At 37.9% G+C, this 15,356-nt stretch overlaps 1 protein-coding gene across 1 annotated transcript in view; it reads left to right on the plus strand.

Annotated features, from left to right (window-relative positions):
• Positions 1 to 15,072, plus strand: part of RFX6 (regulatory factor X6) — a 36,593-nt gene extending 21,521 nt beyond the window's left edge. The window contains exons 8-19 of the mRNA XM_074864758.1: positions 187 to 264; positions 358 to 471; positions 2,452 to 2,501; positions 3,273 to 3,432; positions 4,811 to 4,955; positions 6,015 to 6,124; positions 8,152 to 8,269; positions 9,369 to 9,491; positions 10,911 to 11,126; positions 11,660 to 12,169; positions 13,158 to 13,376; positions 14,554 to 15,072. Coding sequence (XP_074720859.1) covers positions 187 to 264; positions 358 to 471; positions 2,452 to 2,501; positions 3,273 to 3,432; positions 4,811 to 4,955; positions 6,015 to 6,124; positions 8,152 to 8,269; positions 9,369 to 9,491; positions 10,911 to 11,126; positions 11,660 to 12,169; positions 13,158 to 13,376; positions 14,554 to 14,720 — 2,010 coding nt within the window. The 3' untranslated portion in view covers positions 14,721 to 15,072. The remainder of the gene's footprint in view (positions 1 to 186; positions 265 to 357; positions 472 to 2,451; positions 2,502 to 3,272; positions 3,433 to 4,810; positions 4,956 to 6,014; positions 6,125 to 8,151; positions 8,270 to 9,368; positions 9,492 to 10,910; positions 11,127 to 11,659; positions 12,170 to 13,157; positions 13,377 to 14,553) is intronic.
• The last annotated feature ends 284 nt before the right edge of the window (positions 15,073 to 15,356 follow it).

Consider the following 15,356-nt stretch of genomic DNA (forward strand, 5'->3'; position numbering starts at 1 on the left):
AAACTAGAGATGAGTGATCTTCTCAACACTTCTGGATATATAGACTGCCTATTTGTAAATATGCATTGTAATACAGTTTCTATTTTATATTTAAATACTAGCTACAGAAAGCAGAAACCTAGATCACTATAGCAGTAAATGAGAGAGCTAAGAAATTCTGTTTAATCTTTCTTTCTTCCAAAATAGGTAGATACTCTTATCATGATGTACAAAACACACTGTCAGTGTGTCCTTGACAATGCAATTAATGGGAACTTTGAAGAGGTAAGGTTGTTTGAACACACATTCTTGGTATATATGCACAGGGAGCCAAGAAAGCATTATTTATGTCCATGAATCTGGTTTCTGCTCCTTTAGATTCAGCATTTCTTATTACATTTTTGGCAAGGAATGCCTGACCACCTTCTTCCCCTGCTTGAAAATCCCATCATCGTTGACATCTTCTGTGTTTGTGACTCAATACTGTATAAGGTAAATTAAGCATTTAGCTACATGAATAATCTCAACCATGTTACACCTTTTGCTTGTTGAAAAACAGCATTGAAGTTAGAATAGCAGTATGCCATGACTACTTTCTGCCTCTTACCTGTGTAAATTAGCAGGGATTCACTGTCACATGTAAGAGCTGAACTCCACTCTCAGCTCTGCTGCACAACTGATGTGTGACTACAAGCAGCACACTAATAGTGAAATACTGACCTACTTGCTTGAATGTAGCTAAAAGAAATGCTTGTGTGCTTCACTGACAAGACTGACTAAGTTAAGCCTGGATGAAAGCTGAAGCCTTGTTTTTACTTAAAAGATTATTGCAATTTCTACCAGCAAAGAGAGTCTGTGGCAGGTGGGTGAGGTGATTCCACATGTGAATCTGCTACTCACAGGTTATGTCAGGCCATGGTTTCAAGTTACAAAGCTGGAACAATACTGGGTTGATATTCCTGCCTCTTCTGTCTGCTACACTTCATTTCTGTTCCTATGCTGCTAGATGTACCAGCAGAACTGCTGTACTCTGAACTGGTTTGAGTTTAAAAAGAAATCTAAGGAACATTTGTTTTGCAGAGTTTTTGTGCCATATGAGTTCTTTGATCTAGTTCACAGCATGACAACACAAGTTGAAACTAGGTGACACTAAGGAGTATTGCAAGGTCAGGATTAAGCAATAGAGCACTGGGGAAAAAAGAAAGAAAACAGTGGTGCCAAAGTTTCCTGAGTTTTTAATTTGGAAAATCAGATCATTAATTAATAGCTGCAAAGTACTTCAAGTTTCTCTGATAGGACATGCCATATAAATCGAGAAAGACTGTCATCCTCTCTCTAACACATTTCATAACCACATATTGATGAAAAGAAACAACTATTGGTATAACAGTAAACACTAAGCAGTGAAAGCAAGAGGCTTGGGGCTGTTTAGCAGTGAGTGCCTTATTGTAATCTATTTGTCATTCTTTACTGGACAAAAATATGGGAAAAAAATCCAGAAAAGGTGAAAATACATATTTCTTAGGAGCATATCAAGCTGTAAAGTAAGGAGAGGTGTTTTATTTAGCATCCAAGATCATAATTACTACCCTGGAGATGCACCATTAAGCTTCATTTACTTGTAGATGTTACAGTGTGCCTTGAGTTTATGAGTTTTTTTCTGCTCTAAATGTGCTATCCCAACATTAACTTTATTTGTAATAAATATTTAATGTGACAGAAGAAGAAATACTACAGGAGCACTGAATTATAAATTGAATAAGACAGAATTTCTCAAAAGTTCATAAAGTTACAATTGTGCTTCTTCTCTGTCTCTCACTGTTTCTCACTTACAATCATGTTAGGTATTCTTGACAGCAGTGCTTCCAGAAAGAAGCAGGAATTTTATTGTGTTGTTATCAAACCATTTACATTAGTAATGGAAACAGATTCTTGGAGTGTAGGCTAACAACTTTGCCCTCCATAATAACATTCCCTCCCCAGAAGGCATGCCAGATGGCAGTTTTCTTCCAAAACAGCCCCACACCACACTTAGCTATAAGGGATTTGTCCTAAACTCTGAACACCTTCAGTGCCTCATCCCGTATAGCAGAAAGAAGAGTCAAGTGGCAAGCACTTGAGGACTTTGGAGATGCTTGAGTATCTGCTTTACTGAGACTCAATGATGCTGAAGAGAGTGTTTATGCTTCTACTTATCACTTCTACAGATTTCCCTACTTCAGGACAGGAGTGATAGCACTTTCTTGTTGGCATGCTGGCATACATTAAAAATGGAAGCTATCTAGGTATATAAATATCTCATACATTCCTATCTAATAGTGATGGGAGAAATCTAGGTATATAAATATCTGGACAATAGGTTGAATGGCTTTATTCTGTCCTTATCACTTTGCAATCTAAGTAGATAAGACAGACATGAATGAATAAATGGCCAGTGGAAGCTTGATATCATTTTCTGTTAACTTTTTGAAGGTCCTTACAGATGTACTCATCCCTGCAACAATGCAAGAGATGCCAGAAAGGTAGGTATTTGACAATAATAATGATACATTCTGTTTGTTAGGCACATTCCAGGTAAATAGCAGAAATTTTATATCCTAGAGATATTTTCTCACAATATTTATGCTCATTTTTAGAACAGTAGAGTATGTATGGCAAAATACTGTCAGCTCTGAGGACAGCTATAGAAGAGCCTTAAAATACTACATGGTATTTTAATGTCCCATTTTATTGGCTTGTAGCATATTTTGAAAAGGGTATCTTCTACACTAAAGCCCTAGAAGATCAAAAAACAAACAAATGTACTTGTGTTGTTTAAGGAAAAATAATTACCTTTTTTTCAGAATACTTCTCAGGTTTGTATCCTATGCATCACCATAATATCTAAGCATTTTCTCAACAAGACATTAAGAGGATTACTATAAGTTCTGAATTTTCTCATCTTTCCTTTCCCTTGAAGGGCATCTTGTTTGGGGTTTTATGTCTGACTAAGGCCTTTAGCTACAGATGTCTCTATTCTTGGGTTTCTTATGGTTTATTCTTAAAGCTAGTGTTTTTCAACTTATTTCAATCAGCAGATGGCATACAATTTTTCTCAGAGGAGGTATAGATCAATATATAGGCAATTTAGCCTTTTGATGATTGGTCATTTCCTCTTCCCTTTTGGTGACACCTGAGGAGTAATTCACAGATACGTCCAGGAGTCTGGTAATCATAGACTGAAGCCCAATTATTTAAACTAATGCAGGACAATTTTTATTGATGTTTCTCTAAAACACATTTTTTTCCTGTAGTTTACTGGCAGATATAAGAAATTTTGCAAAAAACTGGGAGCAGTGGGTTGTTTCCTCTTTGGAAAATCTACCAGAAAACCTGACAGATAAGAAACTGCCTATTGCACGAAGATTTGTTTCCTCCTTGAAACGACAGACGTCATTCCTCCACCTAGCACAGGTAAACAGAATAAGACTATACATCCAAAAAATTGTCAATTACATTCAGCACACCTTGCTGGCTATGAGATACAGTGCATTATTTTTTCAAGGTTCAACTTCAGCCATGGAAGACTTACATCTTGTAGTTCTAACCATGCAAGAAGGAAGGGACCATAAATAGATCTGACCAAAACTTCAGACTTTCGTAGTAGAAAAGAGAGAAAAGACCATGGTTGTAATGAACTACTATCATGGGAACTTTTGGCAGTCAAATGATGAGGTGGAATATATGGGTATTTGGTTTAATTCCAAATTGGAAAATATCAGATGATCTTTCTTGCTTAGCAAAGGTTCGCTGTGTTGTCCATGATGTCCTTTAGTGAGCTTATTTCTTTTTGAGTTTTGACTGAAAGGAGAACATGAGTGACATGTAGCTGAGGGTTCCAAGGCTATGTTGGCAGGATACAGGTATCTGCAATTAGGAGGCACCTCCCTGTGATGGTTTGGTAGATTATACAAAAGGATACAACGCCTTTCAGGGAACTTAAGTGCTAACAGCTCGGGCTTTGAGGTGGTAATCCTCATGAATAACTGTACCATATATTCATCTTGACTTAGTTTTCTCTTTCATAAATATTAAGACAGAAGTAGCACATGGGTTACATTGTGAAAATGATACGATAGGAAGGCACATTAGAAGAGCATTAGACGTCTAATGGAACTGAAACATTATCTCATCCGATTTATGGAAAACCCAGCCATGATAAGAATATTAAACAGAATATGATTCTTCTCTGAGGAGTTATTCAGGTGATCCCCATGTGTGGGTCTGTACTGGTTTTGTCTGGGATAGAGTTAATTTTCTTCATAGTAGCTGGTATGGGGCTATGTTTTGGATTTGTGCTGGAAACAGTGTTGGTAACACAGGGATGTTTCCATTATTGCTGAGCAGTGCTTACACAGAGTCAAGGCCTTTTCTGCCTCTCACCCCACCCACGAGCGAGTAGGTTGAAGGTGCACATAAAGTTGTTGGGGGACACAGTTGGGACAGCTAAAGCCAACTGACCAAAGGGATATTCCATACCATATGATGTGATGCTCAGCAATAAAGCTAGGGATAAGGTTGGCGGGGACACCACTGCTTGGGGATTGACTGGGCATTAGTTGGTTGGTGGTGAGTGATTGTTTTCATTTGCATCACTTGTCTTTCTTGGGTTGTTTTTTTCTCTCCTTTTTTTTTTTTCCTTTTTTATCTCAACCCACAAATTATCTTACTTTTACACTTCCAATTCTCTTTCCCATCCCAGGTTGGGGAGCAGTGAGCACCTGTGTGGTGCTTAGTTGCCAGCTGGAGTTAAACCATGCCAAGGTCTCAGCATTTTATCTTGCCTTTACAGATTGCTCGGCCAGCCCTTTTTGATCAGCACGTGGTGAATTCCATGGTGTCGGATATTGAAAAAGTTGATTTGAATAGTATTGGCTCTCAGGCACTCCTTGCAGTCTCAGGGAGCACAGACTCTGATGGAGAGGTCTACAGTGAATGTAAGTCCATGGTGCTATATCTTCATTATTAAAAGTAATTCACTCTTTCATTCCATGCCACACTAGTCTACTTGGAGATGATCTGAGAAAAGGCACACATAGTCACTGCATTCTCTAATCTAGCTCAGTGTTGATGTCTCAAAAATTTCATATCATTATGGTTTAATTTAATGGATCTAGTTTAATTTAATGGAGCTAGTTTAATTTTTTTTTGGTGATGAATAGCTTTTTTTTCTGAAGTTGATCTTTAAAAAACCCCATAATTTTCTATAAAGTGTAACAACTACTTCCATACACAGAATAAAGTACAAATTTTGAGGGTGTTAATTTTCATATACACACTTGTTGTTGAAAAAAGGATATAGCCATTTTCTCTATTAAAAAGATAACTTTTGTCATAGGACTCATGCTGAACAGAGTTTGGAGAGCTGAAAGGAATAGCAATGTGTTGTACTCCAAATAGTTACTTTGGTCATGAAAGTTTGTTCTCTTCAATGGTTCACAATCCTATTCACATTTTCATTTGAGTTGCCCATTTCCTACTTCTTGTGTAATTGTTTTCTATTTTGTTCTTTGTATTCTTTCACAGTGGTTAAAAAAAGGAGAAGAGAAATAACTGGCCATTCAGGCACTTTTTTGAAAATGGGAATTGAGGAAGTTAGCTTTACATTAGATTGTGAGAAACTTGTAAAATATAAGGGAAAACTAAGACAGTATACCAATCTATCACATTACAGATATAGCTTTGCTACTAAACTTAGTAATAGAGTAGTTTTCAAAGCTGAATCATAAAAGGAATGAAAAATATCAGAATTTTTTTTGCTTTTATTTTCTTGTAAAACTTCATTGTCTTACAACCTGTAACATTATAATGCTTAAGTGATTAAAATATATGTGTGACATATATGTGTCTGCTTTGCTGCAGAATTGCTTATTTCTTCACTGCTCTAATTCTTTGCTTTTCCTTTCCATGCTACAATATTGTCATATGGCTGGTGAGTGGCTTTTTCTCACGTTCAGAATAGCGTGCAATGATATGTTCTCCTTTTTACATGGTAGATGACTCTATTACAGTGTTCCAAGAACTGAAGGACCTTCTAAAGAAGAATGCCACTGTGGAATCATTTATTGAATGGTTGGATACTGTGGTTGAGCAAAGGGTTATCAAGGTACCTTTCAAATGTTCTGCCTGACTCAAGACCAAATCCTACTCCCCTTAATCTGTCCCTTATTTATGCAGTCCCATTGGTTTCCCACATGGGATTCTTATCTCTGCTCCCATCTCCTTATTATAACAGGGGAGTTCTTCATTTGGTGTGAAAGATTCCAGTGCTGTTTGTTCTAATTAATCATGTTAAGTGCTGTTGAATAGTCTTATGTGTGTGACAAACTGAGGAGTATCTTAACTAAAACATTAAAGTCAGATCTGTCATAAACTGTACATGAAAGAAACCCATCCACCTTATCTGTGCATGCAGAATCACAGGGGTATTGCTCAGTAAGGTGAGCAAAAGTTGTTCCTTAGAGACGCAATTCTTTCTTTCATGGTATTCAGATGGTGCTGTATGTGGTATAAGTTAATGTAGCAGATGGATTCAGAAGTAGCTAAACTGTAGAAGGATTTCTAGAGACCAGGATGAAGATACAGTTTCGTAGCTTTATAAGAAGCTTAACACAGTAATTGATGGTTTTGATTGGATATTTCCCCCCCTGATTTACAAGGTGTTTTAGAATCACAAGAATTTTATATGCATGTAGTTATACAGGAATGATTACACTAAAGCTCAGAACAAAATAATTGGGTTCTGAGTTATAACTTAAGTAAGAGATATTTACCCAATTGGTGACTCTAATGAATGTAAACTAGCAGAATAAAATGTTACACATTGCTTGTTAGTAGCTGAACACTGGTCTTCTCATCAAGTCTTGTTCTATCTGGAAATGCAATATCTTATCCATCATTTTAGGAGCATCTTGATATGAATGGATGTAAGAGGAGGAGACAGTGCAGTTAGCTTTGACTGGCTTGCAGAATAGTGACTCTGCCACTTACAGAATAACCATGGACATATCATTTTTCCTTTCTTCACCTGTTTTCCCAAATTTTAATGGAGACAGTGATAATTCCTTTCTTTTTAAAGCACTCTGAGTTTCCTAACATGCTGTCATATGTGAGCAGCGCAGTGAGGAGCTTTGGATGATTAAGGGCAGCAGAGCCAAAGCAAGTCTCCATAGACACTTACATAGACACAAAACTCCCGCTGAAGCTGAGCAATCACAGCTTATTTTAGAACTGAATTATTATGGTCTAAAATTGATTCCACAATTTCAGAAGACAATTCCTGATAAACAAGCCAGGCAGAAAAGGTGAAGTAGTCTCCCATTCAGCAGCTACTATGTGGTACTGTATTACTAAAGTTAACAAGTATGGTTCCTAACATTGTTTTCCTGTAGTTAAGGGTAAGAAACACCAACAAGTCCTGATACTAGGTCAGCTAAGCAGAAGCTAATAATTTACAGAACACGTAATCATTCTATTGCTGTCTGCCTTCTGTTCATGCTAAAGTGTGGTTACTGTCAAACTCACACTATAGCTTCTCTGCTTGCTGTTTGAGAAAGCAACAGGTTGTACATTACCACACGAACAAATCACTGCCAGAGCAAAGTGACAGTATGAAATAGGCAGCATTAAAAGCATCAGTGTTATGATAGTAAACATACTATTTTTTAAGAGAAAGTCTGGCCAGTATTATACAGATTCATTAAAGTACAAAGACTAATTTCTGTTCCCTGTTTATGTGGAATAACATAGCACCAGAGGATGTTTTTTTTTCTTTCTTTCTGCCCTGTACACCTGTATATTTGCAAACCAATTTGGCACCTTTAATACTAGAGTATGAGGTAATTTATATAGCTTTAGGGCACAGCAGAGCCCAGGCAATAAGCAGTTTGCTTCATCTAACATTGTCAGAGCTCTGCTCTGGTTGCACTGAATGAAAAGAGTGAATGCTGCTCTTCTTTATCACTTTAGGACACACATTATGAAGATAATTTGAATCAGGCAGCTTCATCCACCCTGCCACATCAGCCTGAGTCAAGGACTCCTTGAACTCTCAAGCATATTCAGTTCTTTCTTCTCTCCTGTGTGCAGAAGGCAAGTCAGCATACTTACCAGTATTTTACTATTCTCTTTCAGGCAAGCAAGCAAAATGGGAGGTCATTAAAGAAGAGAGCTCAAGACTTCCTTCTCAAATGGAGTTTTTTTGGTGCTCGAGTGATGCATAATCTAACTCTAAACAACGCGTCAAGTTTTGGTACCTGAGCTTTGTGAAAACACTCATATTTTGTACATGCATGCTAGCACTTACCATCTTTCCACCATTTCCTGAGCAGAGGAACCTGTCCTAGTCTAAAGATTCTTTGATCAAAGATACAAATGCTGTATAACGTGTTTTTCAAACTAACATTTCGCAGTAAATGCTAGCAATATTTTGTTGGTGACTTGTGTCACATGTTCATTTTTAACAGGTATTTTTCTTTTGAATTGCAGTTTGATACTGCTTTGCAATTTAAGAGCTAGAAGGTCTATTTGTTTTGATATGGCAATGGAAGTGTAACTGCATATCTTGGTATAGGGAACAGAAGATTTAAATTATTAATTTTATATGTGTATCAGTTTGATAAAAAATTACTGCTGTATAGAAGTTCTTGTGCATAGTATGTTTTCATAAAATCAAAAGGAATATGGCAGATCACCACTCATTTAATTCTGGGATCAGCATACAGCCAATTCAACAGTGTTTGTGGCTTTTAAAAATTAAGGTTCACATGCCCATCTTTAGAAATGTTTACATTTTTGGGGACTCTCAGAAAGAACCTTTTATAAAATAGAAGATGGTAGAGCAAGTAAAACTCACTTTAAATCTAATACATGATTCCCTAAGTTTAGTTGTAGGTATTTTGTTATCTAGAATTCAGAGGGTATTTGAAATGGCTGTAAGGAGAAACATGTTTTTAATGTGATATATCCTTGAAATAAGGTCAAAGACTTCACCAGTTATTGTCTGGTTATTTAGCACAAGGCAAACAGAAATAGAGCAGAGGCATTCTAGCAGACTTCAGCCTTATCTATCTCCACTGTGTGCCCTCTTCAAGTATAAAGCATGTCTCACTTTCATCAGTATTTTTCTTTGATGTAATTAGTGGTCAAATAGCCTACAGGACAGTAAACAATTGAGCTAGGTGGGCCAGTGCAAAGAGAGATTAGAGCTAGAAGTTAGGCACTATTCCTTGTTGGTCTTGCCAGGTCATTTAAAGTCCACAATTATTTGTTTGTTTCCCTCGCTTCTCCTAGAATGGTGAGAGATGGTCACAAAGATAACTCAGCTACTCTCTCTCTTTCTCCTCCAAAAGGTTCTTTTCATTTGATCCGCATGCTACTAGATGAGTACATCCTGCTCGCCATGGAGACACAGTTCAATAATGACAAAGAACAAGAACTCCAGAATCTACTGGACAAATACATGAAGAATTTAGGTAACTAGAGCTTGGTTCTTTTGAATGTACTCCTGTATTTTTAGAAATTGGCGTATTTGTTTAACTTTAAACAGGAGCAGGCTTACTGTCTTCTCCTGAAGGTGTAGTTATACGCAACATTGTCAAATTCATCTGAAAAGCTTGTGACCATTCAATCAGCAATTCATTCCCGCCTTCTCACCATAATTCACTTAATAACATTTTGTGGGAATGTGAATACACTGTATCACCGAAATGGCCTTAGATGCGACAAACACTTGTAGGTACATCTGAAGGGCCACATGCTGAAGTGTGAAAAGAGGTATAAATAGCAGAAAGGGCAGGAATGCCTAATCCAGTTTTTCTGCCAAAACTTAAATATGTAATTACACCTTGAACTAGGAATGTATTAAATGTTACCAAAATGCAAATATCCCTTCAAGGTTGGAACACAAGTTTGGAGCCCTATTGAACATCTGGCTGAAGTATTACTATGTGGAAGAGTGGAAGAGAAACAAAATGTATTTAATACAGTGTCCTTAACATTTTCCATCTACCAGGCTTCTTCAAGGTTAGACAGTTTGAAGTCATATACTCCAGGTCTTTTGTTATAAAATTAATTAAGATTGATTTGTATCAAATTCTGGTCCAAGTTATCCCTAAAAATCCAGTGAAACTCGACTGGGTTCTGCTGAGTTATTTTTTTATTAACATTAGCACCAGTAATCAATCTTTAACTTTCTGGTCATTGTTACTCTAAATCTGCACTTTGCTGCAAGAAACTTGCATGGAGTTTGTCTGACAGTAGATGCTGCACTTTTTCTTTCAATTCAGCCTTCAGGAAAAAAAATTATCCCGTGTAGCAGTTTCCTCATGCTTGGATACTTAGGTCACATACTTGAAACCATAAGGTAAAGTCATAGTTTCCACTGAAGAATAGTAGAACTTCCACTGAGTTTATCATTAGTCTGCAGAAAACTGAAGAACTGAGTGTAACAAATGCTTTTCTCTAGATCCCAGTATGGAAATAGAGTTCAAGCATTCTGAAATTCCCATTGTTAATTCTTTAGTATGAAGTGTCATGAGCCTGATTCACTCTTAATGCAATTTACTTGACTTCATTGCTGATATTTACTTCAGGGGAATAAATCTGATTCATACCTTTGCTGTAATGGCTTCAGTAAGGAGCTGATACTCTGTGATGTAGATCTGTGATCGGGGAGTATGACACAAACAGTTCCACTGGGAAGATCAAGACTAGAGCAATATTTGTATTCATTGGCTACATGCAAAATATGGAGGCTTCACTGGGTTTTGAAGTAAGCAACCAAAGATACAAACAAATAAGGCAGCTCATATGCTGTCTATATACTATTGGTGAATTTATGTGCAATAAGCATACACATAACAGCCATCAAGAGTTTTCACTTACTCTTCCAGATGCAAGCAAAGCCACCTTTACTGCGTCACCAAGCTCTTGCTTCCTAGCAAATCGTAACAAAGCTACGCCTCTGCCCAGTGACACTTCAGTCAAAAATGAATGTCTAGCAGAGCAAACCTATGTGTCCTTGTCAGCTAGCCAGCCTAGCAGTGCACCTTCTGGTCTGAACCCCTTCACCACAGGAGACAGTGAGAATATGCAGCAGCTGCATACAGGTATGTATCAGTTCTTCTAGTTTCTCCTTCTCTTATTTGCTTGTTAGTCTTTCAATCCACAGTAACATGTTGCTGTAGGAGCAATGACCACATGCATTTATAAAGACCTCTAGTAAATAACGTTTCATGAGCTTACCCTCTGTCCCCATTTACAGAAGGTGGCAATTGTAGAGCCCTGCCAGTAATAGATCCTCTTAGAACAATGATAAAACTATCTATACCTCTTGGCTTGGTGAGGTTCTTGTGAGGAAAGAATGAACAGTAACACCTGGAACACTTGAGGCTTGTAACTGTTGGGATTTCCCACAGAATGTGGCAGCCTCCAAGCTGGAGAATGAAAGTGGCAAGTTTTATAGCCTGAAGCCATGGATTAAAGAACTTGTGTTGTATAGGTGGGAGCCAATGCATATCCTTTCTAAAGGTTTCAAATGGTAATGTACACTTCACTAGAGGGTTAGTTTCTTAACAGATCTGATCTACTCAGCAGTACTGCAGTATGAATGCTAATCACTACTAATGCTTATTTATTCCAGGTCAGATGGAGCTGCCTCAAAGCACTGGTCACCTGATGACTCCACCCATTTCACCAGCCATGGTCAGCCGAGGAAGTGTTATCAACCAGGGGCCAATGGCTGTGAGACCTCCAAGTGTAGGTCCAGTGTTATCCACACATTCACAGTGCTCTTCCTACTCAGAACCGCTTTATCAGACTTTGTCACAAACTAATCAGAATTACTATGGAAACAATTCCAATTACCAGGCTATGTTCAGAACTCAGGCCCATTCCACTTCAGGAGTTTACCACCACAGAGCAGAGCACAATCGATTCAATGCCTTGAGCGAACAGCAGTTCTCCAGAGACTACTTCAGCAACAGTTGTGCTGTGTCTCCATACAATGCCAGATCCCCTTCCAGCTATGGTCCCTCATCCATGTCTCAGGACACACACAATATGCAGTTTCTGAATACTGGGAGTTTCAGTTTCTTGAGCAACTCAGTGTCTACGTGCCCAGGAGCAGCATATCCTGCTAACACTTCCAATGGTATTAATATATATTTTCTTTTTCCCTTCTGTTTGTCTTTCCTTGCTGGAGGAAAACACCTTTTCTCTGTTTTTTTCTATGGATGATGTTTTTCAGCTCTTATTTGTACCTTCCTGTTTTCCACTTCTCTAATGACACACACAGAGATTGTAAAGCAGCTTAACAAGCTACTTAAGGATTTATTTTCCTCTGGTGAATCCTCAGATGACCTCAAATGCATCTACTGCACCTATGCTAATCTTTCTTTGGCACCATCGCCATGTCTTGCACAAAAGAAGGAAAAGCAGGATGACCTTGTGATTTAACAATCTCTTGAAAAGCCCCCAAAACATCTACTGTGAAATAGAGCAGGCATAAGATAGCTTACCTCTGGGAGCAGCATAATACCATTCTCGTCACAGGGTGAGGATGGTGAAACGAAGTATAAAAATGTGTATTAGTTTGAGACTTTGGCCCTAATATTTCTCATACTTAAAATGTAAAGTTATTGCCACAATCTGCTTCAGAGATACAGTTAGCAAAAACACCTCCCTCTTCTGGAAGAAAGACACACTAGAAATGTTGGTTTTATATGAATTTGTATATGCAGTAAGTATGTACTACCATGCAGATTTTCTTTCCACGTTTGCTTTCCTTGATTGTGAGTTTCAGAAGGGAGCACTGAACTGTGGATAGGAGTCCTCATGGTGTGTCTTATGGCAACTGATTGTAGGCTACTGTTTGATTCTGAAATTAGAATGGGAGTGCAATTCTGTACTGAAGGGATGACTGAACTCCTAGGATTTTTTTGCTCACTTGTTAGCACTCCTTTTTTGGGTCAGCCACTGCATATGTTACTAATGTTACAAGGCTGTATGTGTACATAAATAATCTTATTCTCAAGGGACTCAGCCAGTAACAATTACCTTCTGTCCCAGGTTATCACAGTGTCCTACCCTCCTCTTCAACAGTAATTTCACTCTGCTTTTTTCCAATCTCCTGTCAATAGGGTATTATGGAAACAATATAAATTATCCAGAATCTCACAGGCTTGGAACAATGGTGGATCAACATGTTTCTGTAATCAGCAGCGTAAGCAGCATTCGATCATTGCCATCATACAATGATATACATGATCCACTGAATATCTTGGATGACAGCGGAAGAAAACAAACAGAATCATACTACACAGAGTCCTCACCTTCAATTGTCTGTCGGACTCCTATGCGTAAGTATAGTCAACAACTGAGGAAGAGCTATCAACTTTTTAGCATCCTAACAAATGCTGAGTATTAAACTATATCTCACATATATAGTAAATGAGATGTAATATAGAGATAAAATAGCTCAATACCTAGGATGTATTGTAAGATGTGTTTTCCTTAAAATTCCAGGACAGTGGGTTTAATAATTCTACAGTCCCGTAAGAAGGACTGTGATCCATTGTCCATGAGTAGTGGATTGACTGGCCTGAATTGCAGAAAAGTCCACACTGGGAAACACTTTCTAACTATTAAGTGAGCTAATAACAGACTGGGCTCTTCTAAGGGCTCTTAAGGATCCTCACTGCCAAACAGATCAAATGAACCCTGGGTCAGGGATGTCTAGATACATACTTCCTGTGGTATAGTCCCTTCCTATCCTGTGCTTCAACAACTGTGTGTATTAGGCAAAGCTCCCATTGATGGTGAATTTTAGGTGAAATTACCTAACCCCAAAGGGTTTGTTTTGATATATGCATTAAACAAATGACAGCTGAGTTTGGTCTCACATTTCAAAAAGGGTTGCATGGAAGATATAAACTAGGGCACTGTTTGTTTCTCCACAAGATTACATCTTCCCAGTACTTACCTGTTAACCTTGCACAGAAGATCAGATGTTACTTGCCCTATTAAGTCTCTGCAAGAATTCAGTGCTCAGTTCTTTCAAGGATGCTAAAGAGGGGAAAAAAACCCAAAGCGCCACCATGCAGGTACTGTGCCCATCAAGTGCCTTCTATATTCTAAGTTGATATGTGCCAGGTGGTGGCAGTGGTACCACTAGTGAAGATGAACCTGAATGGTGCAAGATATGGAAAGATGAGTATAACGCACATAAATAGCTTTGCACAGTTTTCATAGAAGATGGCTTATATGCAAGCCATAAACTTCAGGCCCTTACCTGGATTTTTAGCAGAGTTCACTTATACATGGGTTTTGACCTATTCCTTGATGGTGTGAGGAGCTACTGAAGAAAAGTTCTAGAAGTAGAGGTAAATTGAGTGAAGTACAGAGGTGTTGACATTTCCATCCCTCACAAGGTGTGCCTGATAGATAAGGGTTTTCATCAGATGAAATTGGATTGTGTTTTTTGTTAAATTCAACAGATAGAAAACTTGCAATGATGGTAACCTTTTTTTCCCACAGCTTCAAACATGCAAACTACATCTTCTTCCCAGTGTATGTATGGAACATCTGGTCAGTTCCCTTCTCAGGAAAATCTGGAGTCCCATGGCCCACCAAGCAGAGATATGGTGTCATCTTTACCACCAATCAACACAGTCTTCATGGGAGCAGCTGCTGGAGGAACCTAACTGGAAGAGACATGTCAGTGCATTAAGCTTACTTTCCAAATCCTGACAATAAGGCTATGATGACAATCCCCTTCAGTTGGTGGAATAGAAAAGTATTACATATAGGTGTTAAAGGAGCCATTTTAAGATATTAGCAGCCCTCCACAAAAGAAAAGTAGCTATATTCAGATTGGGTCCTGTCTGTGAATCACTCAGGATTGTTCTCACTATTACAGCTTTTCAGTCAGAAATTCAGGGTGAGCCAAAAGAGCCACTGATTCTTGCAAACAAGAATAAATTGTAAAGAAATGATTACATCTATTCCTAATTTATTAAAAATGCTATTCTAGTCTTTCACTTATATCTTTTTGTATAAAAATGTTTATTTAATGCCTGTGTTGCTCATTATTTATTAGGACCACAGAGTAACTGTTTACTTTCTCTTATTTGACAGATTGTCAAATGTATGTATCCTACCTCCTATGGAAATGTTTACAAGATCAATTTTTACTGTTTCAAATGAAACTAAGCCAAATTCTTAAGTTTTTTACTGCTGTGCTCTGGAAAGTCAATTTCAAATGTTTAGTGCCTACTTGTGCAAGTGAAACTCCTCAGGAAATAAATAACATATGTTGTGGGGATTTTTTTCTTTTAAAA

The sequence above is a fragment of the Strix uralensis genome, chromosome 3 (genome assembly GCF_047716275.1).
Source record: "Strix uralensis isolate ZFMK-TIS-50842 chromosome 3, bStrUra1, whole genome shotgun sequence".
Taxonomy (NCBI): Eukaryota; Metazoa; Chordata; class Aves; order Strigiformes; family Strigidae; genus Strix; species Strix uralensis.